Raw genomic sequence first — 17316 nt, forward strand, 5'->3', positions numbered from 1 at the left:
GCCTACATGAGCACATAGCTGACCTGTTACTTCGCCACAGGATGCAGAGTGCACTAAAGACCTTTGCTGTGGATGAGACCTCTGTGTCAGGCTATATCTACCACAAACTGCTCGGCCATGAGGTGGAGGACGTGATCATCAAGTGCCAGCTGCCCAAACGCTTCACTGCACAGGGGCTGCCTGATCTTAATCACTCTCAGGTTTTCATCATCCTGGGGGTGGTTGGGGCCTTTCCTGAAGAGCTGCTGGGTGGGGACCCCCACAGCATCTGTACCCCTAATGGCCACTTGTATCTGAAGGTTTACGCCGTGAAGACTGTGCTGCAGAGACCACTGAGCCTGATCCAGGGACCACCAGGAACAGGGAAGACAGTGACCTCAGCCACCATTGTCTACCACCTGGCACGACAGGGCAATGGGTAGGGGTCAGCAGGCCTGACTGCAAGAATATCTGAGAGAGTTACCTGCTTACTGCGTTTTACATTGTATTAGATCAGACCTCTGGTTGCTTTTAATAAGACATCCTCACCCGGCTCAGCGGTTGAGCATTAACCTAGGATCCAGGTGATCGTGATTTGATTCTGAGTCAGGGCACATGCCCGGGTTGCAGGCTCAGTCCCCAGTTGGGGGTGTGCAAGAGGCAGCCAATCAGTGATGACTCTCTGATCATTGATGTTTCTCTCTCCCCCTCTCCCTTTCTCTCTGAAATCAGTAAAGATATATTTAAAAACAAAAAACCCTGTAGCCTGTTACTCTTTTTTTTTTTTTTTTTTTAACATTTTTTAGAGAGGAAGGGGGGGAGAGAGAAACATTGATGTAAGAGCAAAACTTCATTTGGCTGCCTCCTGCATGCCCCCTATTGGGGAATCAAGCCTACAACCTGGGCATGTGCCCTGACTAGGAATTGAACCAGCAACTTTCAGTGCACAGGACGTCTAACCAACTGAGCCACACTGGCCAGGGTTGAGCCTGCTGCTCTTAAAGGCAGCTCTGGTCAGTTTGCCCAGGTGGTGCTGTATTGTGTGTATCAGCTTGGAAAGTCTTCACCATGACATGGGAAGGAGTGAGGATGCAGGTCTGTTATTAGCAGTGCTTTGCATGAGTAGAGTGAAAACTGGTTGGGGACAGGAAACCCTGGACTGGCTGGGTTTTTAGCTCTTGCATCATGTGATTCCTGGCTTTAGTATTAGATTTGAGCTGTCTGCACTGCCTGAGTCAAAACAAAATCTTAGGCATGTAGCATTTTGTGGATCTCCTCTGGGCAAGCACTGAGATACTCATTCATCTTATGTTGAAGGCCTGTGCTCGTCTGTGCTCCAAGTAACATAGCTGTGGATCAGCTGACTGAGAAGATCCACCAGACTGGACTGAAAGTCGTGCGGCTCTGTGCTAAGAGTCGTGAGGCCATCGACTCCCCAGTGTCATTTTTGGCCCTGCACAACCAGATCAGGAACATGGATAGGTGAGTGTCAAGTACCTATCCATGGCTGCAAGTGAGGGGGGGTATTCTCTGTGTGGCTCTGGCACACAGTCCTTCATGCCCACTGACATGCCCCTGTGCTTCCAGCATGCCAGAGCTCCAGAAGCTGCAACAGCTGAAGGACGAGACTGGAGAGCTGTCGTCTGCTGATGAGAAGCGGTACCGAGCACTGAAGCGCACAGCTGAAAGGGAGCTGCTCATGGTGAGGGCCTGGGCCTTTGGGTATACAATGGTGCCATTAAGTTCAGTTGTTGCTTGCTTTTGGAAGAGAGCTTAGATAGTCTAGTTTATATGCCTCCTCTGAGACCACATAGGCATGATTTTTGAGTAGTTTCTACTGCCTGCCAGCCTCCCTGCTGCTGGGAGCTTGGGATCCTGGTCTGCACCCTGGGTTGGGTCTGCTATTTCAACCAAAATTGGATCTCAGCCTAGCACCTGTTCCCCGGCTCAGCACTGTTCCTCGGAGGCTGTCTCAAGCACCGAGCCGTCTGTGCTGAGGTTTTCTCTAGTAAGACCCCACCACTTAGGATCTCAAAAGTTTGTGTCACTGCAGCCTGAAAAGTGAATGCTGTCAGGGAGACACAGCTTGTTTTTGTAGTTGGGAGGGCAGGGACCAGAGTGGCATCCTGTCCTATCCTGCCTGCCCTTTAGCACCTGGTAACATGTACTGTTCACACACTCTCTTCCCCAGAATGCGGACGTCATCTGCTGCACATGTGTGGGTGCAGGGGACCCTAGGCTCGCCAAGATGCAGTTCCGCTCTATTCTTATTGATGAGAGCACCCAGGCTACTGAGCCAGAGTGCATGGTCCCTGTGGTCCTCGGAGCCAAGCAGGTGGGCCATGCCACTTCCATGGTGGTCTTGTTTGAAAACTGGTGTGTGTTCTCTCTCATTCCAGTTCTGTATAATTCTTAATGCTGGAGGGTTTTTTTAACGTCCCTGTGAGGCTGTGTGATACCCTGGCAGAGCTCAGGGAAGTATGGCAAGCCCTTTGAGTGGGTCTTGGAGAGTGTCTGTGTGGGTCCTAAATGAAAGTCTGAGTGTGTTTTATGTTTGTGGTGGGCAGTTTTCCCATGCCCAGTCAGTATCTTAACACTGGAATTTGCGTGACTGGGTGGCTATGTGGACCCCGGGCCCCTTAGTCTTCTGAGAGTGGATGTCCCAGCTGCTTGCTTCATGTTTGAGCCTCTCACCTGTGTGGACCTTTCACCACAGCTGATCCTTGTGGGTGACCACTGCCAGCTGGGCCCTGTGGTGATGTGCAAGAAGGCAGCCAAGGCCGGGCTGTCTCAGTCGCTGTTCGAGCGCCTGGTGGTGCTGGGCATTCGTCCAATCCGCCTGCAAGTCCAGTATCGGATGCACCCTGCACTCAGTGCCTTCCCATCCAACATCTTCTATGAGGGCTCTCTGCAGAACGGTGTCACTGCAGGTAATACTCAGCAGAGAGTCAGTGGAAACCTGCGGTCACTTCCTTCTTGAATGGCTTTACCTAGCAACCACTTGTGTATGAGGGGTGCCTCTGAGAGTTATCGTGGTCAGCAGTACAGCATTTCCACTTGGAATATGGATGGCCAGTTCTCAGAGCCCATACCCTGAAGTTCCCAAGATGGGGAGGCAAGACTCCTTTCAGAGTGAAGGTGGCATGTGCCCTTTGCTGCGCTGACACTTGCATTCATGGTACAAAATCACTGCTGGGGGCCAGCGGGGGCCTCAGCAGGAGTCTGGATGGTGCTACCAGACTGCTGTGTCATCACTGCCACATGCTTGTGGCAAGCAGCACCCTAAGTGCATAACCTTGTGACACTGGTGGGTATGCAAGGTGCTTGAATGAAGGGCCCACAGATACACTGGTTGCTCAGATGGGGGGGTAGGGGGGCATATCTATTTTTCTGAAAACAAAGCATGCTGTGGCTTTAAGGAAAACAACTAACAGTATTTATCACCAGTGATAAAATCTGAGGTTCAACAAAAATTAGTATTTTAGAAAACTCGTATTCCCTAGCATGAGTGGACTGAGGGCTCCCAATGCTGAGTGGTTTTTCTGATGAGATGGAGGTGGTGACAGTGTCCATAAGGGAAATCAGTAAGTATCTCTCATCCTAACGGCCCTCAAGGGTGTTGCAAAGTCACTCAGGTCAGAGGCTGTCCTGTGCACAGGGCAGAGTAGAAAGGCTTTTGTCACAGACCTGTAGGGTACCTCCCATTCAGCTTTGGTGGAGAATCTGGTGAATTCCACAGTTGTGGGAAAACTGTAAAACATGTCACCAGTTCCTAGGAGACCGTGTGCAGAAGCAGATTCCAGTGAGCCAGGTAATGTAGTGAGTTGCCCAAATTTACAAAATTTATATTTTAGTGGAAAATACAGTAATTTTTTGTAAAAAAAAAATTCTAAAGTTAATATATAATGGACTTATTTTTATTTAATTTTTCTTTGTTTTGTGTGTGTGTATTTATATTTTTGGTAATGGGCCTATTTTTAAATGAAATAGATATCTTAAGTTTTTAGGTTTTAAAATACAGTAAATATCAGGTATAACTCATGGAAACAGTAGCTATTTTGACTCTTCAATTTTGTTCAGAGTATAAAGGTGCCCTGAGACCAGTGTTGGAAAACTGCTGACTTACATGTTGTTGACGCCAGCAGACACCATGTCAGCCTTGTCTAGCTTCACATTATAGATGAGGAGGCTAACAGTGTTTCCATCCAGGACCACACAGTTGCTGTGCATGGAGCTCCTGGGAGTTGGCTGCCATAACTGCCATCACCGAGTTACTTAGAAAGCTATTGGTCCCTCTGGTGATGGGGCCAGGAAAGGCTAGGCCATGAGGAGCTTGTTGTGATTCTCCGATGTGGTTGGCACTGATTAGAAAGCTACTGCTTAGCTCTAGTTCAGGGACTGGTGGTGGTTCATTGCTGTGGTATTAGTGCACAGCATATGACAGCACCCAATAAGTGTATTATTTAAATTCTCTGTTGAAGCATAAAGAAGCACCCAAATCCTAAGTGTTCAACTTAGTGAGTTTTCACTAAGTAAACACACCTATGTAACGAGCACTTGACCAGTCCCTAGGAGCCCCATCAGCATTGAGGTGACCCCCTGTTTAGGGCAGCGCTGGCGCCCAGACCCATTGTAATGGTGTTTTCACAGCTGTGGTGGGAGTGTTTACACCACAGAAATTGGCATGTGCTATAGACCAGCCCCAACCCCAGTGAGCATTAAGCATTTCCCAGCAGGCCCTCAACTAACAGGCCACCACCCTCACCAGCTGGCCTCTGTCCTCACTTGAATGATAGAGACAAACTTGACCTCATTTTCAGCTTGACATGAAAGGACATCATACTGTGTATACTTGCATGTTGATGTTAGGCTATATTGTGATGCAGAAATAGTTTTCTCACACTGATCTGGTTAAATGTAGCTCCTCCAATCTGGTCTGATAGGATGGGTTGCTCAACAGTGATATCCACAAAAGCCAGTTGTAGAGGCTTTTGGTTCCTGTAATGCTTCTAGAAGGAAACAGGAGAACATCTTCTTGGGGATGAGCATAGGTTTCTTAAACTGGCTATAGAAAGAACTGACCAGTGAGACCTGTTCAGGGAGTGAGCAACTCTTTGTTAAGTGTTATGTGCTTGGCTTCACTCAGCCCTGGCTTCTTGAGTAGGGGATCCATTCGGGTGGCCTCTGGCTGTGTGTTTTTTCTCTAATGGGAAGTGTTGCCTCTTTTCCCTCCCCAATAACAGCGGATCGAGTGAAGAAGGGGTTTGACTTCCAGTGGCCCCAACCTGATAAGCCAATGTTCTTCTATGTGACCCAGGGACAGGAGGAGATCGCCAGCTCGGGTACCTCTTACCTAAACAGGTATGCAGAGGTTTGCCCGCTGCGGCAGCTGGCTTCAGTGGCAGCTTGGCCAGTCTGTTGATAAATGTATGTAATGCTGGTCTGAAACTGCCCTCCTCACTCTGTTCTATTCAGGTTTCTCAGCCCACATCATGTTCTCATTTTGTTTTTCAGTGTGGTTTTTATGTTGAGCAGATTCTTTTTGTACCTATGTGTGGTGAGCTTTTTCTGTCCTCCATGACTCCCTCAATCCAGGACAGGGTGGCCCTTCTATGGGCATAGCTGCCCCTGTACCTCCCACAGCCTTTAGTCTCAGGAGCCCACAGGTGCAGCCCAGGAACTGAATGCCTGATTTTCGTAGGACGGAGGCTGCAAATGTAGAAAAGATCACCACGAAGCTGCTGAAGGCGGGTGCCAAGCCAGACCAGATTGGCATCATCACGCCCTATGAGGGCCAGCGCTCCTACCTGGTGCAGTACATGCAGTTCAGCGGCTCCCTGCACACCAAGTTGTACCAGGTGCGAGCTCCATCCCCCTCTGTCAGGCTGACCTTGAACCACCTGACCAGGGAGGTTTGTATTAGAATGTAACCATCCTTCCTGCCCAAGTCCTGCGAGTCAAGACTTTCTTAAGAGTCAGAAATGTGAGCCAAAGTTCATGCATAAAGGTGTTTTTCTCAGGATACTTTCCAGAGCAAAACTTGAAAAGGCTCCAGGGTTGACCAGTAGAGCTATGTTGTGTGCTACTATGTAGTGGATGTTCTGTACCCATGAGACCACTGTGCATTCTTGGGTCAGTACCTAGGTAAAATGTACAGGTGTCTGTCATGAGGGTGCAGGACAACATAGTTGTTTCTCCATGTGGAAATGAACCATAATGTAGAGTATGGCTCTGACAATGAAATGTGGTCTTTGTTCTGTTAACTTGGGAACAGTCTTGGGTGTTCTGATGAGCAAATATACTTTTATTATTGGGAAACAAATTACGAAGATTAAAAAGACGACCAAAGCGGGAAGGCCAGGAGATCAGGGCTGGGGCCAGGGCTGCTGGGTGGGATTCAGTAGTGCATTTAGACATGCTTCGTGTTGCATATGGGTTCTTGAGGGCAGCCTACTGACTGACCATGACCATGTCCCTCTGTAGGAGGTGGAGATTGCCAGTGTGGATGCATTCCAGGGGCGTGAAAAGGACTTCATTATCCTCTCCTGTGTGCGAGCCAACGAGCATCAAGGCATTGGGTTTTTAAATGACCCCAGGCGGCTTAATGTGGCCCTGACCCGAGCAAGGTACAAGGGTTGAATCCTGTCTGGGCTTGTAGGTGGCAGTTGCCACTGTCCTGACTCAGGGTCCTTCAGAGGGACTTTTCCTCGGGGTCTGGCTTTGGGAGGGTTCTTAACTTCCTGGTCCTCTTATTAATAGTCCTCGCACCCCAGCCGCACCTTGGGCTGGCGGTACAGGACATTGGGCGGGGGGTGGGGGGCCTTCACCAATTCCTGAGGTCCAAGAGCTACAGCAGCAAATTAGAAAGAAGGGCTCACCTGTGAGTTTTCTTTGTTTCTGTGTCCTGATGGTTTTCTGTGGCCTCAGTCATGAACAGTGTCAGTTTTGGCCCTTCTGACCTGAGATTCAAACCCAGTAGGGTGGGGGGGTATCCCTGTTGAGTTGTTGAACCTAGGATTCTAACATTTTGGTCCTGTCTCCTTTTTGGTTCTGGGATGTAACTGCTCTGAAATAGTGGTAACAGCAGAAGACCTGGAGAACAAGGTGGCCCCCGTGCTGCCCCTGTGCCAGCCGGAGGTCAGGCTCACGTTCCCACGTCAGTTCTTCCTCACTCAGGGCACTTGGTTTCCATGGTTACCCCCTTTCTGTTGTATACTCTTGTTAGGTGGCCAGCATGGGGGTGTGTCCCTAACACAGCTGGGTGAGGGTAAGTGTCCACAGAAGCTAGGCCCAGGCTCAGGCATCAACTTACATGCCTTGCCTGTCAGGGTCTCTGAGGCAGCTCAGGAGGCTGACTTGAGGCTACAACAAGGAAACTAGTCTCTGAGGTAACCTGCCCACGGGGGTGTTTTGTCATCTGAGCCCCTAGAAATCCACCCCCAAGTAAATTGAGTGCAGTGTCAACAGCTTGCAGGGTGGGCTCCACTGCCAGTCGTCATGGGCAAGCCAGGTATCTAGGCAGGGAGGCTGAGGGTGGCTTCCAGGGACTTTGGACTCGGGTTTTGAATTTGTTTGGCCTCAGACTGTTCTGTGTAGTATTTGCTTGCCATGTGGCCCTAAGCACCGTGTTCTTTCTCCCACACCTTGCAGATACGGGGTCATCATTGTGGGCAACCCCAAGGCCCTGTCCAAGCAGCCACTGTGGAACCACCTGCTGAATTACTACAAGGAGCAGAAGGTGCTGGTGGAGGGGCCCCTGAATAACCTGCGGGAGAGCCTCATGCAGTTCAGCAAGCCCCGGAAGTTGGTCAACACCATCAACCCTGTGAGCCCCGGCTGATGGGCAGGAGGGCTGGGACCCCTTTTTCCCCAAGCCCACATTTTGGCATCTGGAAGTGAACGATGGCTGATGTGACCTGTGGCAAGCGTGTGCGTGTTAGTGTGTGAAGAGGAGCAATGAGCCCCCCGTACCACTGTCCTGAGGGCTCGGGATGTATGGGATGCTCAGTCCTGGGGGCATTTAGGAATCAGACATAGGCAGTTAGGAAGCCTTGTGAACCCAGGTGCTCTGGGGGTCTGAAAGGTACAGTGCTGCTTGGACCAAAGCCAGAGATAGGATGTTGAGAATCAAAGGTTGAGTTGTTGAAAGAGGAGTGGGGTTTCTCATCTACCCAAACCCTCTGCAGGGAGCCCGCTTCATGACCACAGCCATGTATGATGCCCGGGAGGCCATCATCCCAGGATCAGTCTATGATCGGAGCAGCCAGGGTAAGTCCTCTGGGGACCCGAGCCAGCACTGAGGATATTGACCCTTCCCATGCCTGCCCTGCATCTGTTCACAGAACCCTGCCTGACAATGAGTTCCGTCTCAGCTTCCCTCCTCTGAGATCAAAGAGTTGGTCTTTGGCAGTTTCTAACAATAAGATGTTTTTAAATAACACGGTTCTGCCTGTTTGCCCCGGTGCCCCTACCTGACCTGTCCTGTTCTCCCCTTTCCAGTGGGAATTCACACATGCAATTCTTTCAAGTGGCCTCCAACCTCTTTTCGGGTTTTGCCTCCCTCCTGAAGTCTCTTGCTCTATCAGAACTCAGAGTTGGGAGCATGTTCTCACCTCCTATGTGGAGTCTCTGTCCTAAGGCTGAGTCTCACCCCTGCTGCCTAGAACACCTCTTCCTGCCTGAGCCAGTCTATAGACAGTTTCCTGGAATCCCCCAGGTTCCTGTCTGCTGGGACCCTTCCCTACCCCAGCCCATACAGAAGGTGACCACTGTGCCCAGGCACTCAGTTTAGTGCCACTTGCCCATGTTTTTTACTGTGGACTTTGTTCCCTGCTGTGCTTGCTGTACATCCTGAGGGCAGGCGTACCCCAGCTCCTCCTCCTCGGATGTTCTTGGCAGCCCCCTTTCTTTGACCCTGTATTCTCCTAACAATTGGACTCAGGTTGGAGATCGTGTTCTCTAACAACAACAAACCTCTCTTCACCACATTCAGCAAGTTGCTGTGTAGCTGAGGGTGTCCAAGGTCCGTGCTTCCTCACTTGAGTCCCCCGGGGCTGACCCAGAAGTCTCTGCCCTCAAGTCCCTTGGGGCCTTTTTCTTCAGTGGATCCATTGGTCTGTGGAGCTTAGGCTTTCTCTTGCTTTTTGGTGTGTGTGGCATGAACATATAATTTGGCACAAAAGTACCATTTTTATTTGAAATATTGTGTGGTAGTTCTCAATTTGTCGGGTCCCTGTAGTCATGTTCTCAGAATTCCCAGGGAGAAAAGGTGGTTTCCCAGGCACCATCCCCCAGCAGGTTGAGAAGGGGGATTGACAGAATCTGCAGCAGGCAGTTCTGCTGTGGGGACACCCCAAGAACTGCAGGCAGAGCAGTGACAGGACGGGATAGGCATCCCACTGCAGGCAGAGTAGTTGACTGGAGGCAGGCAGCAGGATCACCTGTACATAGTAGGGAACCCGCCATCCACTCTGTCTTACAGGCCGGCCCTCGAACATGTACTTCCAGACCCACGACCAGCTCGGCATGATCAGTGCCGGCCCCAGCCACGTGGCCGCCATGAACATTCCCATCCCATTCAACCTGGTCATGCCACCCATGCCACCTCCAGGGTACTTTGGACAGGCTAATGGGCCAGCTGCAGGTGAGCGAGCACCAGGCCTCAGAGCAAAATCACTTGTCAGTGAGGCTCAGACCTCCTTCAAGGAACCCTGAACACTGTCTTTCAGGCCGAGGCACTCCAAAAGGCAAGACGGGTCGTGGTGGGCGCCAGAAGAACCGCTTTGGCCTTCCTGGGCCCAGCCAGACAAACCTGCCCAGCAGTCAGGCCAGCCAGGACGTGGCATCACAGCCCTTCTCTCAGGGGGCCCTGACACAGGGCTACATCTCCATGAGCCAACCCTCCCAGATGAGCCAGCCTGGTCTCTCCCAGCCTGAGCTGTCCCAGGTGAGCTGGCTGCACTGAACCAGAAACACATCACACTTGGAGAGAAGTTAGGCTAGCCCAGGGTGCTCTCCACACATGCATGTTTGCGCGCACACACACGACATTTCCCAAAGGACTCGAGCAGGAGGATGGCCTCCTGCATGACCGACCTGAGCAGTGGGGCTGTGTGTTTAGAACATCCTATTCACAACACTGCCCCTTTAAACAGTCCTAGGTCACCTGTTTCAATGGTGAGGTAAACAGTGTGGGTCTCCTGCTGCTCGGGTTTCAGGACTACTTTTTCAGAATCATCTTTGGGCTGGGGAGGGGCTGAACACACAGCAGGTTCTCAAGGCTGCAAGGATATGAGCCAGTTCTCTGACTGGCTGCTCATCTCCCCGACTGTGTCTTTCAGGACAGTTACCTTGGTGATGAGTTTAAGTCCCAGATTGATGTCGCGCTGTCGCAAGACTCCACGTACCAGGGGGAGCGGGCATACCAGCATGGTGGAGTGACGGGGCTGTCCCAGTACTAGAAGGCAAGCCAACTCCAGAGGAGGGCTTCACCGGGACCTGGACTTGTGAGAAAACTCAGGAAATGTGGGAATCTCAAGTCCCCGAGGGGCCAGCTCATCACTGTGACCTGTCACTTCAGGTCCCTGCACCTTTCCCTGTGTCATGTCCTCTCCTGAGAGTCCTAGAACTCCTGAGAAAGGCTGATGTGGAGGCCCATAGCCCCCTGGGCAGGCAGGGAGGAGGACATATCCCTTGCCCTGACTGGCAGCTCGTGAGGATTATGGGTCCTGGCACTAGGTACATAGGGAACTTCTACAAGAGGTGCCTGTGAGTCCTGCCTTGCGGTTCCCATCTATCTGTGTGCCAAGAAAAGTTGTGTGCTGGTGCTGCTGGGAGAAGGGGCGCTACTGTTACCGCGCAGGCTCTAGCCTTAGCTCTCAGCTGCCTTCTCTCTCTTTTGGGGAGTCAGTGGTCTGAGGGCTGTCCAGCACCTGAGGTCCCATTTTACAGGTGAGAACATAGGTGCAAAGTGAAAGCTGGGAAAAGGACCCTTGCCTTCCAGGCAGGGCTGGGCTCCCACCTTCTCTGACAGCTCTTCCTCCCTCTCTGTAGGTGGCGGCAGAAGAGCTAAGCTATGTGGCTTAGTCCATCAGCATCTTATTCTGGGTAATAAAAAATAAAAATAAATGGATACCTGTTTTCCACTGCTAAAACTGAAGCACCACTGTGAGCAACAGGAGAGGGAGAGGAGCACCCGAGGGAGAGCAGCCCGAGATAGTGAGCGCCCACTGCTGGCACCGCGGCGAGGAGACAGGGAGAGCGGAGGTGGGGCAGGCCAGCCCGAGAGCCCTGCAGCCAGCTCGCCAAGGAGGCCCAGCTCGCCGCGTCTACACCTGGGTCTGCGACCAGGCGGAGGGAGGAAGACCCTCATCTCAGAGTAGCCCTTTCCTCTGTTCTTTCTTTCTTTTTCTCTTTTATTGAAAGGGGACTACGTTTTATCAGGAACAACTCACGTTTCTGTGCTGAACAGGCTCCTTGCAGCCGTGCCCGGAGAGTCCCTCCGAGGCGCATGTTCTGTCCACAGTCTTAGACCTTGCAGTCATGCTGCCTGTGTTCTAAGGGTTTTCATTTAAAGAAAATAATGGTGTTTGGGGGTTTTCTGTTTGTTTTTTAAAGATTCTTTCAAAGGAGTACTGAAAAATACCTGAGTTTGTCTCTCAAATCTTAGTGGTGGACCTGGGAGATGCAAGAAGCTTCCAGAAACGAAGTGTAAACGAGCCACACAACAAGGTTAGGGTGAACGCCTGTGGCGTGATCATGGAGAGGAAGATTTTTGTTTTCAGTTTAGTTTCCAGCAGCTTCTCCCTGCGTGTCAGGGTGGTGAGGGAATGTCACCTGGGCCCACGGGCTCCACTGGACTCCGTGAAGTAAGGCACTTCTCACAGGCAGCGGACTTGGTCCCCCAAGGGGCCCCCGGCTAGTTCTGCCATGAGACCCGAGGGCAGGAAGGTGGTTGTTCCTTGCCCAGTGGTTTCTTCCCCACGGTCCTTCCCGAGGATTTAGTGGAAGACATCAGCTAAGAGGATCCTTCCCCAGGGAGGTGCCCACAGTCCCTGTGGCCATCAGACAAGCCCAGCACCTTGCCCCTCTTAATCTCTACCCCACTCCAAATTTGGAGCCCTTCTACCTGTGAGCATAGCTTCAATGAGTTGGGGTGGTTTCTACTTTATTTGGGAAAAGAAGTTTCAGAGATAAGTTGGTTCTATGCTGAAGGCGCCTGGAGGAATTTGCCACTTCAGCTGGTACATGCAGGCGTCAACCAGGATCTGCACTGTGGAAGTTCTTGTGGTTGGGAAAGGCCACCTTTGGGGTAGGTGTTAGTCTCCCTGGTGACCATCAAGTTGACTGTTTCCTGCCTACCCAGGTCCTAGTGACCATGACCCCAGATCCCTTCCCTGTGCACCTGACACTGGCCCTTATCCCAAAGCCTCCAGTTGCCATCTGGTACACGGAGAGACGGGGACACACAGGCACTTTCCTCTGGCAAGGCCTCTTATCCCATGGCTGTAGGCTTTTGGTAGACCACCTAGAGGCATTGCGCTTGGATAGGCTTCTGCTATGACCCTGTGTGCCCTCCTGCTGCCCTGTTCTTTCCTTGGAGTGCTCTACCTCGCTCTGTGCTGTTGGCTTTGTTCACCTTCTAGCAGCAGTTACTCTTGAGTTTTCCAAATCAAGGAGCATCTGTACCAAGGCAGTGTCACTTCTGATTTTTGGTCAATTTGTTTTAAGCTCTTTTTGTCACCAATAAAATGTTAAAAACAACTCTTGCTTGTGTCTGGATGAACTGCAGGGGGTGGGAGAGCACTTGGTCTGGGGTCTTGCAACCTGGAGGGCAAAGCTGAGAGGGGCTGGATCAGCAGCCGAAAGGAGGGAGCACCTCTGCCCCTTGCTCCTGTGCTTGTGAGGGTGATGTGGTGGTGGGGGGTGACTTCCAGGGTCCCCTTACATGTAGAGAACTGCCTAGATTTGGTGCTCTAAGAGGGCCAGTGGCTCCACTATAAAACCGCCCTTCCCCCACCAGCCAGATGGATGCAGCAGTCCTCCCCCAGCCCCAGGTGACAAGACAGAAATAATGCAGCTCAAACCACCCAGTGTTTATTGTGCCCCCTCTTATGCCCGGTCTGTCAGCGGCAGCCACACTCGTCCACCACCATGTCCTCATAGTGCCGCAGGACCACGTTGTCACTGTTGTCGAAGAAGAGCACGGAGATAGGTGACAGGCGCGCAGGTACACAGCAGGGCAGGCCGGCAGGGCCGGGGGCTGCCGAGTGCATGAGTGCGCGCAGCACAGCGTGGTTGAGCGCGGGTGGCCCCCCGGGCCCGGGCAGCATGGCGGGCAGTGAGCACTGGCCCTGGCAGTAGTTTGCCAGGAAGCCACGTGGCGCGATGACCCAGCGGTGCCAGCCCACCTCGCGGAAGCTCACGTAGAGCCGCCGAGCACGACACGAGCCCCTGGGGCCTCCGCCCACCGTGGGCTCAGCTTCTCGCCTAGGCCGGGCTAGGGGGTGGCACAGGCGCGGGTCAAGAGTCACCAGCAACAGCGAGGCCTCGGCCAGGTGCGCGCAGGTACCAATGGCCCGGGGGCGCAGCGCCAGCACCAGGCGGAGGCTGCGTGGTACTGAGGCGTTGTGGGCCCAGGTGGTGCCCAGCAGCTCGGCACGCACTGGCGTCCCCAGAGAGACCACCGCCTGGCGGAACAGCACCGGGCCCACACCCGCGCCCTCGGCCGCCCCAGCCACGCTCAACTCCCAGCCGCCAGCTGTGCCCGCTGCTGCTTCCTCCGCCGCGAAGCGCAGCTCCAGGCGGGCTCGGCTCGGGAGTTCGGTGGGTTCCACAGCTGACAGGTCAAAGATGACGATCCACTTCGGGCACTGCCCTGCGGCCAAGGGCTCCAGGATCCGGGCGTGGGCACCTAGGGAGGCCCGGAGAGGGCTCGGCTCTCGCTGCGTCCCTGCGCAGTGCCTGCCTTCATGCGAGGGGGTCTCGGATAGGGACATGGTGGGGGAGGTGAGTGCCTAGGGCTGAGGGCGCACCATCTGTTACTTGGCGTCAAATGGTATGAAGGAGGGGGAGAGATGGAGTGTGGGCGGGGTATTGCTTGCAAGGAAGAGACCTGCCCAATGCAGGGTGGCCTGCTGGTGTCAGGAACACAGGCAGGGGGCAGAGATGAGTGAACGCCTGGGTAAGCGATGCTGGGGCGGGGTGTCATCTGCAGGAAGGCTTCGAATGGTGTGAAGCAGCGGGAGTGAGGGAGAGTGGGGGCAGGGCTTCAGCTGCAAGCAAGGGGCCTTGCCGGATTCAAGGCAGCCTGGCCTTGTGGCTACTCACCCGGGTCCCCGCAGGTGTCCACGGGGAGGAGGGATGGAGTACAGGGGCTCAGGTTGCTCATGGGCTGAACTGAGTGAGTGGAGACCCTCGGAACCGCTGGAAGCTCGTGGGGGGCTAGGGTGTCCAGGGGGGTCTCGGCCTCCCAGACCCACGCCCCCAGGGCAGGCACCACTCACCACGGTCCAGGACGTGGCGCACGATATTTCCGGCAACCCCCAGCTCCTCCACGTGGCACGGTCGTAGAGTGGCCCCTGAGGACGTCCATCGCAGGCTGACCCTGGCCTCCTGGGGGTCCCGGCGACGAAACAGGCGCCACATGATGAGGGGTACTGACCGGGGCTTGGGTGCGCCCGGGGGCACGTCGCGCAGCCCGAGAGCTTGGAGCAGAGCGGCGGCGGGGCCCAGGGGCGCGGGGGCATAGGCCAGGGGCAGCGAGGGCAGCAGCAGGGCCAAGAGGAGGAGAAGAACGCGGTGGCCGGGACGGCAGAGCAACGGTGGCATCTTTCTCACAGGCCGAGGGCAGGACGAGTGCTCCGGGGTCTGGAGCTGGGAGGGGTCAGGGTCCCGGGGGGGCGTGGCTGCGGTCCTGAAGCTTAGAAGGGACGGATCCCGGGCAGGCTCTCAGGGGAGCGGGGCAGGGGTCCAGGGAGTGGCCAGGGCCCGGGAGGGGTGGAGCTGGACCGGGCCAAGGTCGAGGGGAGCAAGGGAGCCGTCCCAGGGGGCAAGGTTGGGAGGAGCGCAGTCCTGGGGGGCGGGGCGGGGGTCGAAGGGTTCAGAAGAGCTTGTCCTTCACCAAACCGTTCCTCAGCGGTTTCCTGGGGGCCAAAACCCCAGCCGGGTTAACCTAGGGACCCCATGCCCCCGCCTAGTCCCTGTCCCTCCCTCCTTGCGGTCCACACTCCTTTACCCAGCCTAGCTCTTTGTCCAGCTTCTCCCCGCAATTAAACCCTCCCCTCCCCTCCCCCTTTCCTTCCCACCCTGGGCCTCTGGAGGCCACTGGAGAGCAAATGCCACCTACCCACCTCTGCCTGACATAATCCCACCGCCTCAAGCTGGATCAACCCTGCACTTCATTCTCCTCCCCTCCCCAAAATGCAGAACTGGCCAGAGGCCCCTGCCACCCTCCAGGGCAGGCTTGCCTGCTCCAGTGGCCCCCACCCCACCAGGACAGGCTTCCCTGCCCTGTCATTCTCCATCCACCGTCTGTCTATACTGCTGCAGCCCTTACTTTCATTCCATGTTTCTAAAACAAATTACATGATATTTTAAAACTCAAATCAATATGCTAAGTGTCCAGCGTAAGCCCAGAGAAAGGCCCCTAACTTCTAAACAATGTGAGTGGTTTGCGTATTTCAAACTTCTATAAAGATGTCTTCAATTTTCCAAAAATGTGACACTTTTAGATCTCTCCTGTGCCCACTGCTCCTCTCCATTAATTCCACTTTCCCTGCAAGTTTCTGAGGTTCTGATGGGGAGGAGGCCTGTGCTCTGGGGTCTGCCCAGGCCCACCTGCATGGACCTGACAGGGGCTCCTGTCCCTGCTCCTCACCACCTGTGCCAAAGCTCAGAGTGCACCCTGTTTAACCAGCCAGCTGGTGCCCAGATGGCAACTTTCTGCAGCCTAATGTCATGGCCATTGGCCACTCCTGTTCCCTCTTACAGGAACTCTTTATGCCTCTGCACTCGGTCTCCTGGTCGCTGTAGAACTGGGTTCTACAGTGTAGTTTACACACAAATGTATTAAGTTTTTTTAGCTAGTGATACATTCTCATGATCTAGACATCAGGAAGGGTAGAAAACCCACCGTTGGCCCTAGCCACTCCTGGGGTGTGACCTTAAAGACACTAGCAGACACTCTTTCACATAAGAACATAGACTTTCCTTGAGAAGATGGTTTAGGTCACTTTAATTTGTCCTTCCCTTGGGCTCGAGCCGCTGGCTGTCCCTTCCTGGGGGCACTAATCCTATCCTCACTGCTTTTCCTGTGGCTCACTGCTCTTTCTCTCGCCGAACCAGTAGGCGCCCTTTATCTGTGAGGTTATAGATGAGCCCTACACAGATCTCCACGTGTCCATTGTCCTCTGGCTTTGTCTGTCAGTCCTTTAGACAAGCAGAGTGAAGTTCCTGGCTTCTGGACTCTTCTCATACATAGTTTAATTGCCAGACGACAGTGTCCCATTTCTGGCTCTGGTTGGAGTTCGGTTTTCACTTCTGCGTCAACATCTTTGACCCATCGGAGTTTGCCCTGGGAGCGGATGCAAGATAATCTCCAGATGGTCTCCAAGTGTCCCACCATGTTCTCTAACAGTCCTTCCTTCCTTCCCGTGACCTTTATTATTTGCTCAAGTGTGATGACTGGGCTGTGCTCCCACACAGTTTTAATTCCTGTTCTTTTATACTAAGTTTAACAACTTTAGGGATCGGTACCACTGCCCCAATCCTTTTTATCAGGACTTTCCTGGTGATTCTGGATCGTTTTATGCACAAGTTTCCAAGTGCCCCTCCTCCTTCATAAACAGTGGTAGTATTTTTTCGGAAGGGAGGGGTTGTTGGCTTCTCTAGATAACAGAGTTACACTTTTCAGTTTCAGTGCAGCACTGTGGGCAAGAGAATCAGGCGAGGGAGGAAGGCGGTGGGAGATGACAGCCAGTAACTCGGATGGAATCTGGATGTTTGCTGGAGAATAAGGAGAAGGGGAGCGCGGGGGCTTCCCAAGGTCTTCACTCGGAATTGCCGTAAACTCTGATGGACATATATTCAGGAGAGGTAGTGGAGATGGGGTCAATTTGTGATATTTTAAATATATCTTTATTGATTTCAGAGAGAGGAAAGGAGAAGGAGAGAGAGATAGAAACATCAATGATGACAGAGTCATTGATCAAGCCTGCAACCCGGGCATGTGCCCTGACCGGGAATCGAACCCCGATCGCCTGGATCCTAGGTTGACGCTCAACCGCTGAGCCACAGCCGGCCAGGCCGATTTGGGATATTTAGGAAGAATGACATTTT

General features: G+C 53.3%; 2 protein-coding genes across 4 annotated transcripts in view; one reads left to right on the forward strand and one right to left on the reverse strand.

Moving 5' to 3' along the window:
• The window catches only part of LOC107535340 (UPF1 RNA helicase and ATPase), a 33806-nt gene extending 21065 nt beyond the window's left edge, over positions 1-12741 (forward strand). For 2 of the 3 annotated variants that reach the window (XM_016210753.2, XM_016210755.2), the window contains exons 10-24: positions 41-200; positions 300-418; positions 1297-1461; positions 1567-1681; positions 2171-2314; positions 2696-2909; positions 5223-5340; positions 5681-5837; positions 6463-6605; positions 7630-7804; positions 8166-8247; positions 9461-9622; positions 9708-9925; positions 10320-10442; positions 11032-12741. In XM_016210753.2, the coding sequence (XP_016066239.1) occupies positions 41-200; positions 300-418; positions 1297-1461; positions 1567-1681; positions 2171-2314; positions 2696-2909; positions 5223-5340; positions 5681-5837; positions 6463-6605; positions 7630-7804; positions 8166-8247; positions 9461-9622; positions 9708-9925; positions 10320-10439 (2092 nt within the window). In that variant the 3' untranslated portion in view covers positions 10440-10442; positions 11032-12741. Of the gene's footprint in view, positions 1-40; positions 201-299; positions 419-1296; positions 1462-1566; positions 1682-2170; positions 2315-2695; positions 2910-5222; positions 5341-5680; positions 5838-6462; positions 6606-7629; positions 7805-8165; positions 8248-9460; positions 9623-9707; positions 9926-10319; positions 10485-11031 lie in introns of all 3 variants that reach the window. The other variant, XM_016210754.2, reaches the window with a different exon arrangement.
• Positions 12742-13034: 293 nt separating this feature from the next.
• Positions 13035-14873, reverse strand: GDF1 (growth differentiation factor 1). The gene is made up of 2 exons (XM_016210756.2): positions 14484-14873; positions 13035-13891 (listed from the first exon to the last, which is right to left on the reverse strand). Exons 1-2 carry the CDS (start codon positions 14806-14808, stop codon positions 13104-13106), a joined length of 1113 nt encoding a protein of 370 aa, XP_016066242.2. The 5' UTR covers positions 14809-14873; the 3' UTR covers positions 13035-13103.
• Positions 14874-17316: the final 2443 nt, after the last annotated feature.

This window comes from Miniopterus natalensis, chromosome 4, assembly GCF_054644295.1.
Source record: "Miniopterus natalensis isolate mMinNat1 chromosome 4, mMinNat1.hap1, whole genome shotgun sequence".
In the NCBI taxonomy this organism is placed as follows: domain Eukaryota; kingdom Metazoa; phylum Chordata; class Mammalia; order Chiroptera; family Miniopteridae; genus Miniopterus; species Miniopterus natalensis.

Bases quoted from the DNA above. Each gene is read 5' to 3' on its own strand.
- GDF1 (XM_016210756.2), bottom strand. From the start codon at position 14,808: ATGCCACCGTTGCTCTGCCGTCCCGGCCACCGCGTTCTTCTCCTCCTC. The intron at 13,892-14,483 runs GTGAGTGGTGCC...GGGCCTCCCTAG, and splicing joins GCGCCACGTCCTGGACCGTG to GTGCCCACGCCCGGATCCTG.